The 19,185-nt window shown below is 36.5% G+C and overlaps 1 protein-coding gene across 1 annotated transcript in view; it reads right to left on the reverse strand.

Annotated features, from left to right (window-relative positions):
* Positions 1-19,185, reverse strand: part of LOC108773529 (uncharacterized) — a 173,307-nt gene that overhangs the window by 23,529 nt on the left and 130,593 nt on the right. The window contains exons 13-14 of the mRNA XM_018539366.1: positions 3,521-3,806; positions 697-854 (exon numbers count right to left, since the gene is read on the reverse strand). Coding sequence (XP_018394868.1) covers positions 697-854; positions 3,521-3,806 — 444 coding nt within the window. The remainder of the gene's footprint in view (positions 1-696; positions 855-3,520; positions 3,807-19,185) is intronic.

The following is a 19,185-nucleotide window of genomic DNA, read 5'->3' on the forward strand; positions in this document are numbered from 1 at the left end:
AATATAATATTAAGTAATAATTGCGGCTCCAAAATCGGGTAGTATACTCTTATTGCCTATATTGTTACTATTTTTTTTTTAACAAAAACCTTTGGTAATACATGATGTTTCCTCACTGCGTATTGCAGAATTTGTGCTACGAAATTAAGATAATAATTATACGCGAAGTTTTACGAAAATTTATCGTGAATACTTTGAAAAAAATCTGATTAATTAGCGCGCTTAGCGAGCCATTAATTCCGCATAGCGCAATGTGTCCGGAACGTTGAAGGATCATTTTATGAACAACGTGGACGTTGTTGCCTTTGGCATTGTTTTTGTCAACGTTATTAATTAGCGTTTACACTCTTGTACGCTATGAAAAGAAGGAAAGGCGATATAGGCGCGCTAACTCGCTCGGAGACGTTATTACGACAAACCCGGTCGACGTCGTAATTCTTTTTCCTACCCGTCAAATTTACCGTCGCGAAAGCGATTCGTGTTACGATCAACAATATATTAATTGCGCCTTAACCAACTTCGAGTTCGAAGCAAAAGTTTGAGTTCTTTCATAAAGCCGGATTCTCCGGAGTAGCCGTCGGCAATTAATCGCCTCGCCGCCTGCTTGGTTCATAGGTCGGTTCATCGAAAAGTTACCGTGAAGACCGTGGAGAATATCGAGCAGATCGATAAATTATAGTACAAAGGAAAACTTACTTGGACTGTGCACGCGTATCTCGCTGTCGCTGGGACTGGAAACACGATGGTCGTTTAACGAAGTGACCCGCAAGTGTCCGATCGGGCTGATCAATCGCTGAGTGGAATGACCGCTCGGCGATGCTAACCTCAGGTCCCTCATGTCATTACCTATAACCCTGAAATTTGACGAACAGGTCAGTGGGCCGATTCGTAGAAGGCCGCCGTGCTTGAAATGATATCCTAAAGTGACCTAATGTGGAAAAAAGCTATGGAAGGGAGAAAATTAAGTCGCTGAACGTTTAAAAAAGAAAATACGATGCTCTCGTACAGTGGTTCTCAAAAATCATCGTTTTGTACTGTTAAATTTATAAATATCAATTTATACCGAATTTGAGTTATTTTTAATCATTTCTATAGGTCGTCACTGCTTTTAATCAACGTGTCGTTAATTTAACTAAAACATTGAGTTGAACAATTTAATTCGAGAGAATGTATTATTAAATTTGATTCAAATTTAGTTCATTATTTACTGATTATACGTTAATGTACACTATTTTCTCTTCTGTAGTTATCTACTTTAAACATAACTACACAAATGGATTGATTTACATTTTGACACACATGGAAGTAACAAAATAACAAAATGTTAATTTCAAGAATTGAGTTATTTCTTCCACTGCTCCTTCGATTCTAACAATACACTGCATAAAGGCGCAAGCACGGAGTTTTGCCTAAAGCCGTAATTACACTAGCGATTGTGCGATTGTAATTGACAATTGAGGATTACTTTTTAATCAGTTAGAGCAAAGCAATCGGTTTGCTCTAATTGGTTGAAAAGTAATCCTCAATTGTCAATTACAATCGCACAATCGCTAGTGTGATTACAGTTTAACGCATAACGCATGATGTATGATATAAGAAAACAAAAACCAATCAAAGTTTTTCATTTCCTTCCTTTCCATGAAAAAAAAGAATAAGAGACTCTGATTGATTGATTCTCTTACACTTTAAGCATTATGCGTTATGCAGAGGCCTATGCGGCCTTCGGCATTAACGTTATGAATTTATGGTCATTAAATACGTTAAATAAATATTGGCAGTTTCCGAATCGACGTTCCGCGATCCCAAATTGATACTACGACAAGCGCATTATCTTCTTACAATTTATATCGACAGGAGCCTTGTCGATTAATTATCAGAAAAATGTTTACCATCCGAAACAAATAAACGTGGTTACGCGATACAACAGAAATTAGATTCACCGTGGAGGTAAACCGCGACACAAATACATACGAGAAAATTGTATTACCAAGGTGACGCGGTTTAGCTCACGCTTGGCAATAAATATAGCCTCGGTGAGCTCAAGTGTAGTTCTCACGTCGATTATGACATCGCAACGCCCCTCGGTCTAATTAGCGACATCTGTCTAGCTAGTCTTTCCACGAAAACGAAAATTTAAAACGAAAAAATTATAAAAAATTATTTATCTTAAAATAGATTTAAAAAATATTTGTGCTTGTTTTTTTAAGTAAAAAAGATCTTTTCAACTAAATCGAAGGAATGTAAACATCCTTTAATAAATTTTAAGAGCGTGCATTTATATAATTATAATAAGTACGTCATTATGCAAGGAACTAAATTAATTACTGTATTTACATACGATTGTACAATCCTCGCGTTATGACTTGTCAAGAACACGCGCAGGAAATTTGATCGGTTGTACATTTCGCGGTTAAACTAACAGCGCGTTGTTGTTTGCACAAGCAAACGGCGAGTAATTAAACAGCGACTTAAATGAACGAACCTATACGTAGCGAGTTATTTACGAACTAAATCGGGCGATAGCTAATCACGCTGTGTGTTTAGGTGGAAATGAGCACGCCACTGCCTTTTATGGTGATTAATTTATGCTCTTGTTCTCTACAGTCTGTTTCGACACACTATAGTTGAATAATTTTGCCTTAAAAGCAATAGAATGAGATTAGAGTCTTCAGGGTTGTGCCTTTAGTTGTATATGATAAATGATATTAGGTGTATAGATAAGTTTCCGCCGTTTTTTTATCAAAAATTGGGCATTTATTGTGAAAGAACTGTACCTAACGTTTTATTCGAAGTATTGTCCATCGCTAGACATTACTTTTTTCCATCTTTCTGGTAATTGGTGGATTCCACGTCGAAAAAACAAAAACGTCGAAACTACGTTCTTTGTCTTCAACGTCAAATTTACCGTTCTTAAACTCACGGCAACTTCTTTCACTTAAGGCAGCCTCATCTGCATATGCTTCTACAAGCAATCGATGCGCCTCAGCTATAGATTTCTTCAAATTAAAGAAGCTCCCGCAAATGACGCTTATTCAGCTCAAAACTCGACACATTTTCACACGAAAAAAGATACATGATGCTGATAGAAAATCGCTAATATTTCAAGGTTATGTTGTTGCCAGATGTCCAACCTTACGATATGACGTTTTACAGCAGACAATTTTAACCATAACATACTGGTGGCGCCATCTTTTGTCAAACGGCGGAAACTTATTTATACTCCTAATATAATTCTGCGTCATAATAATATATCTGTCTACAGTCGAATGTGTGATCTTTCCACACACAAGGGTACAGACATTCGGCTGCTCGAGGCATTTCTACTAGTTACCACCTCAAAGTAACCCAACAGTCGAGCAACTTAGGTAGCAGAATTGGATGGCAGGGTTGCGGCCGCGCGAGTACGCGTTCGCTAATAAGTTTCCCTATTACGGGGTGCGATAGGGGCGGCGGTTTAATTACAGTGTGCCGAAACTTCGTTATACAAATACCTGGGAGGGTCGGCTTTGAGTCTACTTACATGCCCGGGCATTTGCCGATGTCGCCGTTGCTGGCGGCTCTCAGCATATGGACAGTGGATTCGTTCTCCAGCTGCCTCATAGGCGATTGCTGTTGCTGCTGCTGCGGAGTCGAGTGATGGAGCGGAAGCGGTTGCTGTCGATGGTTGCTGCCGGTACTGTTTCTCGGTAGCGGAAGAGTGGACACCACCGTCGGCGGTTGAGTCAGCGTTCTTTGAGGCAGATGAGACGTGCTGACGGCTCTCGGCGGAAGCGGGTCTCTGCCTATCACGGATCCCGAGCCGGACGCTGCGGAGAAAGAAACGTGCATGTGAAAATTCTATCGTATGATTACATATATATGTTCCAAGAAGCCTTTATTATTATAGTACGCGAGTTAGACTCTGAAGCGAGATTTCATATGAGACGTTACGCTAATTGAGCCTTGCGTGTACACGGTGAAATCTCGGCAAGCATCCTTGGATTGCGAGGGATCGGTATGGGGGGGCCGTTCAGGAAACGTCTGTCTCGCTTGAATAGGAAAGATGAGAAAAATATGTGAGAAACTAGTATGGATATCGGATTGAGTAATGCCTATCATATAGCTTCTATCGCTCGCCTTCGGCGAACAACCAGTCAGCCGTTACCAGTCATAAGTGAAGAATGCACAAAACGATATATACGATTCCTTAAGATTTTACGATTGATTATATAAACGCAAATCGAATTGAATAGGATTTACACAGTATAAAGTATAATTACGTTAAACCAAATGTCTACGCCGGATTATGTTTCTGTAAACGTAGTTTTCCACCACAGTAAGTAGTTAGATACGAAGAGAATATTGTAGTTAAAATTACATAAAGAACAGGAGTCTTACTGTATAAACTGTTAAATCCATAATGTCAAATTAAACTTAATTTGAGTTATTTTTAATCATTTTTACAGATTAATTTAACTAAAACAATACAGTTAAACAATTTAACTCAAGAAAATGTATTAAATTCGATTTACATTTAGTTTATTATTTGCTATATGCTAATAAGTGCATACATTAATATGAACGTTGTTTACTTTGAAGCTAACCACGTGCAGAAATGAATTGATTTACATTTTGACACACATAGAAGTTAAAAATAACAAAATATTATTTAACTGAAGAGATTGGCCAGAGTTACCATTGCTCTTTTGATATGTAACAATGCAATATTTTGTTGTAAAAGTGAAATAGTGGGTATTATAATATTATTAAATGTAATAAATCTTATATATTATTAAATATAATAAATTATTAAATAATGTCACAATAACATAATATGTATACGTTGATTAAAATTCAATTAGGTCTGAGAAACTCAACATAGAGTCGATGTATGTGTACCATATAATTCTAGGATTAAAATTTGTGTATATATGTACATATACAGGGTGAGGAAAAAGTATAGAAACCCTGAAAAATCTCAAAAAATATAAGTTTTACAGAAAAACGTTTCAAATAAAAGTTGTAGGGTTCAAAAAGGTCTATTCAATTGTCTGATCAGTTTAACCCAGGCTGGCGTCGTTGAGGTTAAGTCACCTTGAACTTTTTAAATGGAACACCCTTTTTTTATTACATATTCTTATAGTCCTTCTCAATACCTTTTCAAAGCACTATAATTTTATTCATTTTGGGTCAGTCGTTTCAAAGTTATTAAGTATTTTACAGTAAGAAGTAATAGACACCCGAAAATAAGATCGGAGGATGATCCAGCCAACTAAGACAAGATCGGAGGATCATTTTCTGTAAAACTTATATTTTTTGAGATTTTTCAGGGTTTCCATACTTTTTTCCTCACCCTGTACATCTATATACAAGACTCGCCTATTTTCCTAAAAGCTTTAAACACTCTCAAAATTATTTCCTCCCTCCAGGAAATTTATTTGAAAGTAAATGAAATATGCGAAATGCAAGAGATTCTAGAGTAGATTCAAACTTGGACGATCGAATCTCACGTTGGCAAGTCCTCGCTATGCCGGATGCATGCAGTGAACATGGGAATAGTACAGAATGAAATTGACAGACACAGAACGAGTGGCAGAACGGAAACGCGTGACGCTCTGGGGAGGTGGCGGCGCGCGGTGATAGCAGGGCATTGCGTTTGAGAACGAGCTGACGAGAGAAAGAGGAAAGGACAATTTATCAGGCGCAATTAAGTCAACCTCCGGAACCAGGCGAGGATGTAGCGTTCGGTTACGTAAGGCTCCGGACCATTGGACTGGGGAACCGAACTCGCGGCGATGATCGCGGCTACGCAATTCGAGTGCATTCGCGCGGAGTGACTCCTAGTTTTTTTCTTTCTCTCCCGCGCGCTCTCGTAACTCGTAACACGAATCGTTTTACGAACAGGTTTCCCGCGATAGAAAGAATGGAATGAGAGTCGATTGTCTATTGTTGAGAAAATCGGTAGCGATCATCCGGAATTCAATCGATGCGGAATGCGTTGGCAATCCGTTGTTGGCGAGAATCATCGCGGACTTGTAGAGAGACCAGGGCGATTCAACGGACAATGAACGCGCGCGCGCGCATACGAGGGAACAAATCGCGCGGATCCGCGTACCGGCTACACGCACGTCTGGCATTTGCCCGACGATCGAATCGATGGAATATCTGTCGTGTGACGATCGTTCACGGTTTAATTCTGCGTTCACGCTCAGACTGACGCCGGGAATGCAAACGACCCAGCGCGATGCCATATGGGCGCAGCAGGAAACTCCTCTCGCACTTCGCGCATAATAGACGCGGTATTCAATCTGTCGAGTGTGCGTGGACCGATAGCGCGCGACTCTCCCGATGATAAAGACGTCGCGCGCGATTTGAAATTCCGTTCTCCAGTCACGATCGGACCATATTTGCAGATTGATATGGCCGAGATTTTCTCTGTTTGTCGGTGCGGCTCATAAACTCGTTCGTGTAGAAGCGAGGATATCTGAGAGCTGAAGATTACATTGCATATCCTTAAACACCTGTGCCTTGCATATAGGTTTCGTTGAACCACAGATGGCTTCTTTTATTTATCCTCTTTACATCACAAGTGGATGTTACAACGCAGCGAGACGTTTATGGAGTTGGTCCGTTTTAACCTGTCGCATCCGGGCTACGCAATTGAGAAATTCATGAGCAATAAAACTAAAATGAGAGTCTTATTATGCATAGAGTATATCGCGAGATGTGGTAACTTCTCCGGCGGGAATAACTTTATGCCGAGAATGATAAAAGATTTCAGAAGACTTGTGTTTCATTCCGTGTGCAAGAATAATCGGCGAGCAAACGAAAAATCGCTTTCGAAAATACGAACTATTTTCTTGTGACTTCTATATATAATGGCTCCGGAAGTTTATTTCTCTGTTCCCAGTCATCTTCAATGCAATTCTACTCTGTTACACTTTGTTTTGAATCAACAATCGGTTCGCATTTTCTGCCCATGAAATTACAGACGTGCGAATATACCGCTCATCTGTTGCAATAATTTAAGAAACAAAGATTTCTGGAAAAAAAAAAATATATATATATATATATAAGTTTAAATATTTTAATTATTAAAATTCTGTATACAGAAAAAAGTTATTCTCAACTTAAAATGATTATATTTCATTCAACGCAATCATTGTTTCCTATATAAGCAACAATATAAAGTTTTTTTTAAAGAATTTGATAATCTCAACTTTCAACAATGTTATATTCTTATGTCAAAGTTATAATAGTTACCTGAAAAGCTCAATATGATTATTTTGATAATAACAGTATTTTCTTTCAACATTTAAAGAATCATATCAAGAAGAGGTAAAACTGTTATTTTTGCTCTAATTTTATGTAGTGTTAAAACGTTAAACTTCTTTTAAGAATATATTTGTTTTTATTAAATATGACATAATAAAGTTACTTGGAATATATTATAGAATAATAATTGATATCGTTTAATCACTAATATGATAACTTTTTTTTAACAATACAACAAGATTCGTAAATATTAAAGAACATTCGAAATAAGGCTAAGGAATTGTTATTACGAAATTTTTCAATCAGACAATTCAATAATATGAACAGTTTTTTTCAAGTGTAAGATATAGTCAAATAAAAATATAATTTAATTTTAATTTAAAGATATTTTAATTTTCGATTTAAATATATTGTAATTTTCTATCCGATATTATTTCCTCTCAAATCAAGAAAATTATTATTGAATAATGAGAATATATTCTTCTTGGTGTAACTAGTTCAAACATCTTCATGTAAGCAAATTATGTCGATTTAACGTTATATAATCTTATTTCAAGCCTTATATGTCGAAAATAAAGATATTCTCAAAATAAGAATATTCTTTTTTTCTATGTAATATCAATTTTAAAGTAAAATTTTGACGTAATAACTAACTGTAGAAAAATAAAAATATATTTTGAGTTATATTCTTCCTTTTTTCTCTATATTTTCGTCTTTTTACAAGCAACTAAACAACGACAATTTTTTAATTGTCGTTGTTGTAGCAAATGATCGATATATGTATTGTTTTTTTGTTAATACCGTGAGATATGTGGGTTGGTGCGAATCAACCCACCAACAATAACTCAAAGAGATGCATTTTTCAAGCGAAATGTCCATGTATAGCATGCAACATTTTTCACCTTTATAAGCCGTGTAGTTTGGATGCGCAAAGTTCTCTCGCGGAATCGTTCAATCCAGTCTGTATGACGAAAAAACTCGAACGTGCAAACTATGCGCGTTTATATCGACTGACCGTGGACAATTGACGGTGTGACTCCGTAGTTGGTGGAATGCGTGACGACGCATCCGGGATGCCGGCGATTTGCGCGGATTCATCGTTATGCAGCGAATGGACACGCGAGCGGGATGACTCTGTGACAATTCCTATATCGATAACCAACCGCGACGTGCGTCGTTCGATTTGATTAAATCGAGCTCGAACTTCCCAAACGACGTCGTATTTCCTTTACGCAATCCTAAATGCGTTTCCCGTTTCTTGGCCTTCGGCGACCGGAATGCGGATGGATGGTCGGCATTGATTCGAACAAATCCTATGAATGCGTAAAGGGACGTCGCAGTAAATTCATTTGGTTTCAATCAATTCTCATCACACAAGAGATTGTAAATAAATCAACGAGTTTGCAGTTGAAAATCATGGCGATATTTATTACGAACGTTCCACGTTCTCTACTTTCTCTCTACTTTTACCTTTATTTTGTACACTTTTTAATTTTTCGCTTTATCTCGCGTTGTCCGTTCACCATCTGTCTCTGTTTTATTTTACTCTTAATTTCAATGCTGCAATATGTTTTTAGAGACCGGGCTTGCCCTAGAATTTCTAAACGCATTTATCTATGGAATATATAAAACCTATTATTCTTGTCTCTTTTAAATTTTTTTTATAAACAAATATTATTTATATAATACATATAAGTAAACATAAAAATAATTTCTATTTCTTTTTTGTGCGTTCATAATTTATATTTCTTTGTCTTAACTATTTAAAGTCAATCAAGTTTCTCCAGTCAGACATTCTTGCTGTTAACGGAAATGAAAGATCTTTTCGTAATGATAACAAAATAGTAATCATTTCAGTTTTTAAGATTGTGTCAATATTCTTAACGACTATTCTATCGTATTTGCAAGCTCGAAAAATATATGAAGGAATTTTATATTTAGAATATCGTTTAGAAGTTTTTTGAAGCTTATATGATGACATCAATTAACCAGATTTTGTTACTTACCATTGCAATTAATTTTCCGTACTAAGCATTTATTTAAATATACGAACAACAATGAAATTGTATGTTCGGACATCATATGGAATATTAATATCATATCAGGAGGAGAAAGAAATTATAATAGTTTGTATGACGACGGATAAATTAGTTAAAAATTGACGAGTACGTTGTATCAAAAAAATTTCAATTTATATTATTTGTCAGTTAAGATACAAATCGTTATGTATATTTTAGTAGCACTGAAAATGACCTAATTAGTTGAAACGTCTGTCTTTAAACATATATTATATGTATATGTATGTAAGTGATATATTATATGAAAATTAAACATTAGCAACTTATATTCAGCTTGGCCCTTTTGTATCATTTAATTTGTTTTTATTAAATTGAACTTCTTGCATTGATCTTTATAAAGTTTTTAAATTTCTTTCTTACACACAATAATAATCGTTTATCTTTTCGTTCTTTTATTCCATAATATAATCGCTACGCATTCATGCAATGAAACGCATTGGAACTGAATTGTATCGCTGTTTTCAATGCAATGCAAGTTACGATAACCATCCGGAATATTCAATGCGGACGGAGCATCGAAAATATGCAGATAATCGATAAAACGGGAGAAATAATTTAATAGATACTCAAACGGTCGATCGACGCGATTGTACTACACTAATGTACCATCTATCTCGAGCGATGCGATGGTTAAATATATACAGTCAGTGTATTATAATATTAGGTGTATAAATAAGTTTCTGCCGTTTTTTCATCAAAAATTGGGCATTTATTGTAAAAGAACGGTACCTAATGCTTTATTCGAAGTATTGTCCATCGTTAGCCACTACTTTTTCCCATCTTTCTGCTAATTGGTGGATTCCACGTCGAAATTACGTTCTTTGTCTTCGACGTCAAATTCACCGTTCTTAAACTTTTGAAACCACTCACGGCAACTTCTCTCACTTAAGGCAGCCTCACCTGCATATGCTTCTACAAGCAATCGATGCGCCTCAGCTCTGCAGATTTCTTCAAATTAAAGAAATTCCCGCAAATGACGCTTATTCAGCTCAAAACTCGACATTTTCACACGAAAAAAGGTTATATTGTTGCCAGATGTCCAATCTTACGGTATGACGTTTTACAGCAGACAATTTTAACCATAACATACTGGTGGCGCCATCTTTTTGTCAAACGGCGGAAACTTATTTGTACACCTAATAATTTAAACGTATGCGTCCGTCGACTTATTGCGAAAACCGTGCTGGAAATGTTAGACCATGTAACAGATCGGAGTGGCGTTACCCAATTTCGTTGTTTTAGAACCGGACCTCGTTTCGCGCAGCGTTACAAAATCTGCAACACGAGAAATTCAGTCGCAAGTTCCACGCCGGTTTAATTAAGCGCGGAATTCGTAGGGAAGCCGCGCGTCGCGTAGATTAAAACGAAATAAATCTTCCGAAGTTTGGAAATGCAATTAAAAATTCCAGGCATCGATTTGATCTTCCGTGCCTTGCACGTGCGCGCGTAAATATAGGTGTGCCACTTGGCACCGCGTGCAGAAAAGATCAAGGTGCACAAACGAGAGCCGTTATCCCGCGCGCATACGGGGTGTCCGTGAATTTCATGACGTTTCGAATCGGCAACGGCCATAACGAATTTCTCGTCTTGTTGTAGAATTTCTTGTCTTGTTGTTTCCGTAATACGACTGTCGCGCGAATCGTATACGTATGACGAGATGATCTCGCGAAGCGTTTCGAATTAGGAGAAGGTTCTGAGCTAGAAATTACGTTTTCACGGTAGAAAAGGTGGAAAGGGTAGTCTGTGGAATCTCCGGCTGTGCAGAATGCACGGGGATTAAAGCGGGGGTTGTTCACCTCGAATACCCTAAAAGGCGCCAGGGAGTTGGGGAACTTTCTATGGGGATTTAATGGCTGGCGTCGCGACGTCGGAAGAGCCGTCAGAGGGTTGCTGAAACGACGATGAGCATCGGCTCCAAAAGGGTGCGGATATCGTTTTCCCGGATCAGAATTCGGACGTTGAATTCGCCCGAGAGATTATGGGAAAAGGGCGATTCGCCCCTTTCGTTCGAGTGCTGTTAATAAAATTCGTGAAAACTCGTACGAAATTGCGACGGAAGAAGTACAGTGCGAGCACGTAATCCCCGACTCAACTAATTCTTACAAAGTATTTCGTAAGCTCATTTCCGACCTTGCGTTACTTTTAAATGCCATATTTATCAGCAACTTTCAACTTTTGCTTATCTCAGCATCAAATGTCGCGGTCGCGATAATGAAACAGACATTCTATACTTAATTGTCCCAATTGTCGAGTTAGAGATTACATTCCGACTGAGTTTCTCTCTCTTTGATGATTATCTACTATAGTCTCTCGAACAGAGAAGTGGCCAATCTTCCTGTCTGGTATGCTATTACAGAAATCTTTGATATGCCACTCTGTTACAGAATGAAGTAAAACAATTGTAATCTTGCTTTTTTCCTCTTGTATTAAAAGCTAAAAGGCTTCTTCCGCGCGCGTTTAACAAAATTTATTTGTTTTACTATCTCCTGTTTTACATTCGTTTTAAAATAAATTGTGAAATATTAATTAGAGATTGTATGTATTTTGTTCGTTTTCACGCTTAAAGTAATATTATATTTTCGTCCTTTGATTGGATTCCCCACAATATTATCCAATCAATATCTTTATCGTGTGACAAAAACAATGAAAATATCAGCCTAGTGCATTTAATACGAAAATGAACACAGCTGAAAAGTGCAAATGTAAAAAAAATAGAATTTAATAGAGTGTAGTTGCTCTTTTATTTTACTGTGTCTGTTTTGGTTTTTTAAATTTCTAAAATTACGATTTGTGTTGGACCGTTGATTCTTAAAAACAAGTAAATATAGGCCTAATGACGGTCAAGCTGGATTTTGAATCTTATTTTTCACAGATTTAAATTTATCATTACATCGTTATATTTTAATATGTCTTTCAACATATTTTATTAGGAAGCACAAAGCGAAGCCTATCGGTCAAAGCTAGATCAAGATGCTTATTATCATTAAGTGTGAATTTATATACCGTGTATGTAGTTCTGTCAATCGCGTGCCGAACATTTTTTCAGACTTACAACGCAACTCTAAATAACTACCGCGGTAATATCACTTTAGTTAGATTGACAATACAATCTAACAAATTTCGATGCTTATAGCATCTTATTAGATCTTAATAAGTCGTAAAATAAGATTCTATTATTTATTTTATTAGGATCTAATAAGATGCTAGAAGCATCAAAAATTGTTAGATTGCTTGTCAATTTAACTAAGTGATATTACTACGGTAGTTGATTAGAGTTGCGTTGTAAGTCTGGAAAAAAAATTTCGACACGCGATTAGGTGGACTACATACGCGGTAAATAAAATTCACACATTACTTTAGCAACCAAAATCCTGCTTGACCGTCATTAGGCCTATATTTGCTTGTTTTTAAATTTCCTTTGCAAACGTTTTCTTTAGGTGCGCCACTATAATAAGAATACCTTCGCGTGCCATTAGTGGCACAGCGCGTGTTGCGAATTGGTCACCCCCACTCTAAAGTTAAGAACGATATCTTGCGTGAAGCGACGCTGTCCGAAATCGACTCATGTGCGTGTCTTTTCCGTGTCGCGCGTCATGTGGAATCGACAAAGGTAGGCGGGCACGTGCGAATCGGGAAGGACGTGCAGGGTGGGTGCAAACAGAAATAGATCGTGGCACTTTGAACACGACGTCGACGGCGGCGGTGAGAACGTACTCTCACGGTCATTTGTATCGTCCTCGACCTGTTGCTGTTACGGTCGGACAAGAGTGTTGATTTTCCTTTTTCCCCGCTCGTACACACCGCGCCGGGCCGCCTCTGCCGCGCGCGCGTTCCGTTTTCCCGCCATTATTACGAGCGGGCTGGAAAAAGGAAGGTGAAGAAATCGTTGGCGGTGGCTCGCGTCCGGGTGTAATAAATATTTTACACCCCCGCAGCATTCCTCGAGCACTTGTTTTCTTATGGTGCTTTATCGTAACCTCGCACGGTATCGTGAGACAAAATAGGATCACGCCGTTGCGTTGTGCATCTCGCCGTAAAACTAGTAACGACTAATCCGAAGATGAAAAGGACCGGTGAGACTTGCCTCGTTAGATAATTCACGTAGAGACTTCGCGGTAATACTGCTACATATTATCTTGATTTATTTATCTAAGCCTTAGATTCTGATTCCAACAACTAAAAATAAAGAGTGCACATAATGAAAAAAATATACCTACTAAATTTTATTATAATAAATCGTTTGTTTAAATAGTGCCATCTAAATATTCACTAAATACAAAACTACACTGAAAAACATTCCTAAATTTAAATAATATTTTCCTGAATACGTTTAGTAAATATTTATTTGCAATAAGAAAATGTTTACGTAGTACTATTTGAGAAGATATAGGAAAATTTTTTTCGGTTGTATTTATTTGATACAAAAACTATTAATTTGTTTCAGCTATTATTTCTTTTTATTGAGTAAATATTGTATTTATTTATCGCAAGTAAATGTTTAGTTGGTACTATTCAAGTAAAATATTTATTAAAATTTAGTATATTTCTTCGTAATGTAGAAAAAATAGTTTTGCTGAAGTATCTAAAAATTTAGTTAGATACAACTGAAACAAATCTGAAAATGAATTTTGTTGGATATCAAAATATAAATATATTTCTAGAATGCTCAAGCTAGTTGCTAGAATGTCAAAACTTTTGGCAGCATTGCTCATCATGCTTGAATTTCTTACATAATTATTTTGATGGTCCAAAATTTTCAGATTTATACATATCTACCTAAATTTTTAGACAATTTTAACAAAATCGTTTATTTCGTGTAGCAAGCAAACGTTCGGAAGCGTTGACTATCGCGACATATTTTTTGATAGTCTATTTGTCGTTCGTTGCAATTAGATTTAGTCTTGTCTTAAACTTGCAAGACATTTCTTGACAAATACGTACAATAATAAATAAGAGAAACTAACGAATATTGCTTTATGACTTGCAAATAAAAAAAATCTTTATAAAATTCAACGTGATTCTCAAAATTATCTTAATTTTCCCGATTTCCTGAAACATTAACATACTTCGTAACGACTTTATAGCGATTATCACTTAATCACGGAAACTTATTTAAATTATACAATAACTTTATCTTATCCATTATGCAGTCCCTTCGATAGGAAGCCATGAAGTAATTTCTTACTCTTCCAATAATTCTCATTTACGTGCGTACTTGTACTTTAATGCAAGAAAGAGGTGCGCGTACAGCCACGGTTAAATTGTCCTTCGATGATGAAATCATTGTTTCTTATATGGAAAAGCAATTTAGTAAAACGACTAATCACATTGCTGATCCAGGAAACTGCTGGCAAACTACGGTTTGCCGCGGTATATATTTCCCGTGTGGATTAATCTCCGGCGTTTGAATCTCTCTCCGTCTTTCCAAGATCGCGCAACGGTCTGCCGCAATCTTGCCACTATGATTATGGTAGCAAGTAGCCACTATAGCACCGACACGAGTGTCGACTCGACGCTCCAAGTAACGGGATCTGTAGTGATCAAGTGGGTCAAGCGACGCGGTATCGTCGCTTTGTCTCATCGACCGTGTGCTTCAAAGTCCGGTTTTACCTTCCAATCATTATATTTGAGACGACATCGTGATCTCTAAGCGTGAAACGTGTATACACGAGTTAACCAGGAATTCACTTTATTAGCAAGCAACGATTCTTCTTGTACATCGATAGGAACGATAATGAGGAGATTTAACGGTGGACTGCATGAATGTTCTGAATAGTTAAGAAAATGTTGAACTAGTGGATGATGTCGCGACTAATGAAATAAGTCGTAATTCCGATAAAATCGCTTGCATTAAATAAGTTGATTGCAGTGAAAGTTGCTGTCGGACAGATTATTAAATGTCGATATCTTTTCATAATATGTGAACTGTATCGAACTCTCTACGGAGCTTATATATTGGAATTTAAACTCCAACGTATCAAGAATTAGTGAAACTGGCGCAATGAAGAAATTAATGCGCTTATAAAATGTTAAATATATAAAGAAATTGGTAACTCCATCCGTTAAATTAAATAGATAGGAATTTCTCTTATTTAATGAAATAACATTTTGTTATTTTTAATTTTCATGTAAATCCATCCATTTCTGTGGTTAATTTTAAATATATCGTTTATACTAATATGTGCATTTAGTAAATAATAATTTAAACGAGTCAAATTTAATATTATATATTTTCTTGAATTAAATTGTTTAATTTCATTGTTTTAATTATAAATTAATAACATATTGGGAAGCGCTGACTCTTGTAGAAATTGTTAAAAATAACTCAAAATAGGTATAATTTAGGTGACGTTATAACTTTAATTTCGATATCATCGACTTGTACGAAGATATCGATTGTGGAGTGACAAATGATGAATAAAAATTAAAGCTGTATGGAATTGTCATAAGAAAATATTCGTGTTTTATCCGAGTACGGTTGCTTGTTGAGCAAGAGTCATGTTTACCTAGGCGCCTAATGACACTTCTTGCTGTTACACCGTTAACTGAAAAGTGCAAAAATGTCGCGACCGGAGCGTTTTCAAGTTAAGACCGTCCTTTACATTTTACGAACGTCGTAAAAGGGTCGTTGAAAGCGTGTTAGCTGACAAACGACTGGAAGAAGTAAGATAACGTATGTCACGTCGATCATATAGCTGCCGATCGATGAAGTTCAGTCTGGCACACGTTTCGATGAAAAGAGTATAGGATTAAACATTGGTTGCTCGACGGCAGTTCAGGCGGAAGCAATAATAGTCGAACACAAGAAACGAAATAAATGATGCGTATCGGCCCGCTAATTCTACAGGAGGAGTCAATTACTCCAATTTTATCGAGGACACGAGAAGACGTTTTTCCCACGCGAGAATTAAGCGTCCAAGCGGAAATGTAAACATATAGTATTGCGATAAATGCATAGCATCGATCATCCGTTAGCGATCCAGTTACATTAACGTTTTCCAATGTTCGTAGAAAAAGGAAGCTACACCGACAAACGTGAAATCCACGAGATCTGACCTAACAAACTCGACTGTACTTTTTCTTCGTGTTTCGATGCCGTGAAGAGAATTTCTGATCGATCTTCAATTTCCCGGTCTCTCCACGGTCATCGTGATCAATTTGATGACGGCAGGTGCAAATACGTCTTCCTGTCACCTACTTTTACATCTACAGAATTGTGTCGCTATTTCCTTGTTTATATAAACGCGTTCGGTCGTAAGAAAGGAGTAAAGGCTCGAATGCGCGCGAGATATCGAAAATGTCGCATAGAAATGTACGACTGTATATCGTGTAAGAAGCAATAGAAGGTTCAGACGTATAATATTATACCTCAGATATATACTTCAGCAAGTTGATAGAAAGAGAAGAGCATTAACCGCCAACACCTCGCTGCCGATACGCATTACGCAGAGTACCGCGACTAGGGTAACGGTATATCACGAAGCGAAATCATTCTGCAACGCGCGCACAAATTCTACTGCTTTAACGGTTCACATGCCGAGTTTCAGTCCAATTGACGCGCCCCTGCACGGCCCCGTGTGGCAAAAAGATCCCGTCCTGTGACCACCTATTCATCAATGACATACCTTTCTTTGACGTTGCCAGTATCCGTCTCAAGTAAAAACCGTATAGAAGTGGGACGCTATAAACACAACGTTGTTTTGTTATCTTTTATTGTGGACACGACGTCGCAATATTTGCTGGGGCTATCGGCAAAACATTTATTTCTATTCGAAAGAATAGATCGACCAGCTAAAAAGATCGTGACGTCGATCGAGTATTTCATCGTAAATACAACATTTTGATGGTGAATTAATGGCTTCCGAATAATGGTAGCCGTTATCTTTGTTAACTGAACACCTTCGAAATATACTTTGATAGAGCTAACTGTCGGACTGTTTGATTGCTGCTTTATTGAGAGGCAGTGATGTAGGCTACCGAATTGGTCACGATCGACTCATTATCGTTCGAAAATAGCCGTCGTTACTTTCGTTCTCGAATAAGCGCAATTGAGAGAGAACATATGTTACTCGAACTGAAACGTCAAGTTGATTTATATAACGAATTTATGATTGTACGCAGAAAAAGGAAAAAAAAATGGAATCAAATTCGCAAGTTTTCTCATTGAAGTATTTTAGCAATCGATAGAAAAAAAGGTTTTATGTAGAGCTACAACCATTGTGAAGGCTATTTAAATTATTTAAATTATGAGAAGTCGTACAGAAAGAACTACTAAAAAAAAAAACTTGTTAAATATCCAAAGAAGGAGTATTAGAAAATATTATTATATAAAACTAATAAATTAGTATCTGCTCATATAAATTAAAATTTTTTTTTGTACATTGCTTTTTACACAGTTAAGACGTATAATTTCAAGTTTTATCAAAAATTTTTAGTGAATAATTACCTTCCTTTGTAATTTCATCCTACATATACAATCTTGATGTCAGAAAAACCAAATACTTGTTCTATGTGATTTTATTATCGACTAATTGACTGGAAATTTCTTATTTGGACTAACCTTTCTCGCTGAAAAACGAAGAATGGATTACAGCAGTTTTATTTCATCGTTCAAGTAAATTGACTACAATTTAACATTAGAGTAATTAGTTGCTTATAACGTATAATAAATCTTGCGACATGTTAGTTTGTACTTTTGGAACTTTAAGAATTGTAATTGTATAATTTTTTTGCTAATTGTGCATCTTTGATATTGTCATGTTAACTTATTAATTAGATTACGGTTTTATGCGGCTGATGATGACTTTGTAAAGTCGAAACGTTCCGATTAGTATTATTGGTTATAATAAATTTATTGAATTCTAACAACAAATATAGCTCATTGTTTTTTGACCTAGGAAGTATATATTTATTTATTATATGAATTATGAACAGAGTACGAATACGCAATAAATATAAATCATTTTTACGTTCTCTTGTAAGTACGTATAAATATAATAAGTTGGTCATAATAAACCAAAACACACTATTGAATATTAAAGGAACACATAATAGTAACTTACAATCCCTTGATTTAAATAACACTATGTTATTTTTGACTTTATGTCAAAATGTAAGTCAATTCATTCTGTAATTTTATACTTACAGGTAGATAATCAATTAAATTAGAGTCAAATTCAATATATTTTCTTGAGTTAAATTAACCCCATTGTTTTAGTCAAATTACCGATTAGGTAGGAACAGTTGTAACCTATAGATATGATTAAAAATAACTCAAATTGGGTGTACTTTTTGACATTATGAATTTAACAGTGTAAAGAAAGACAAAAATAATAAGCAATAATAGAGAAAAAATTTCTAGATTCTTTCCTTCAGTTGAGATATAACCATAATATTAACAAGACACAATTAGTTTAAGACATGTTTGTTACATCTAAAATTACTGTAATTAAATTAAAGGGTAATTATTCACTTTAGGGGATCCACCTCCAATGACCTTGACCTTGACATATGTTGTCAAGGTCATGACCCTGAGTAACCTCCAGCAAGTTTTAGCCGTCGCTCGCCCTTCGTTAAAAAGTTATTAACAATCATAGTTTTAAAATTAACATCGATATATAATACATATATGCTATTGAGTACTATTTGACACCTTCCTTTGTTCAGGAACATTAAACTTTCCACGCAAAGTAACTTTTACCTCCCCTCCCCCCCTGCACAGGGACACACGACTTCTACGATTGTACTGTTCCTATGATTGTACTGTCGGAGGAGACCTCTGTGACGGTGTGGGTGCGGGGGGGTGGCCGAAGGCCGCCCCCTTGCACCCGCCCGTGTGTGTGTGTGTGTGTGT

The sequence above is a fragment of the Cyphomyrmex costatus genome, unplaced genomic scaffold (genome assembly GCF_001594065.2).
Source record: "Cyphomyrmex costatus isolate MS0001 unplaced genomic scaffold, Ccosl1.0 scaffold212, whole genome shotgun sequence".
NCBI lineage: Eukaryota > Metazoa > Arthropoda > Insecta > Hymenoptera > Formicidae > Cyphomyrmex > Cyphomyrmex costatus.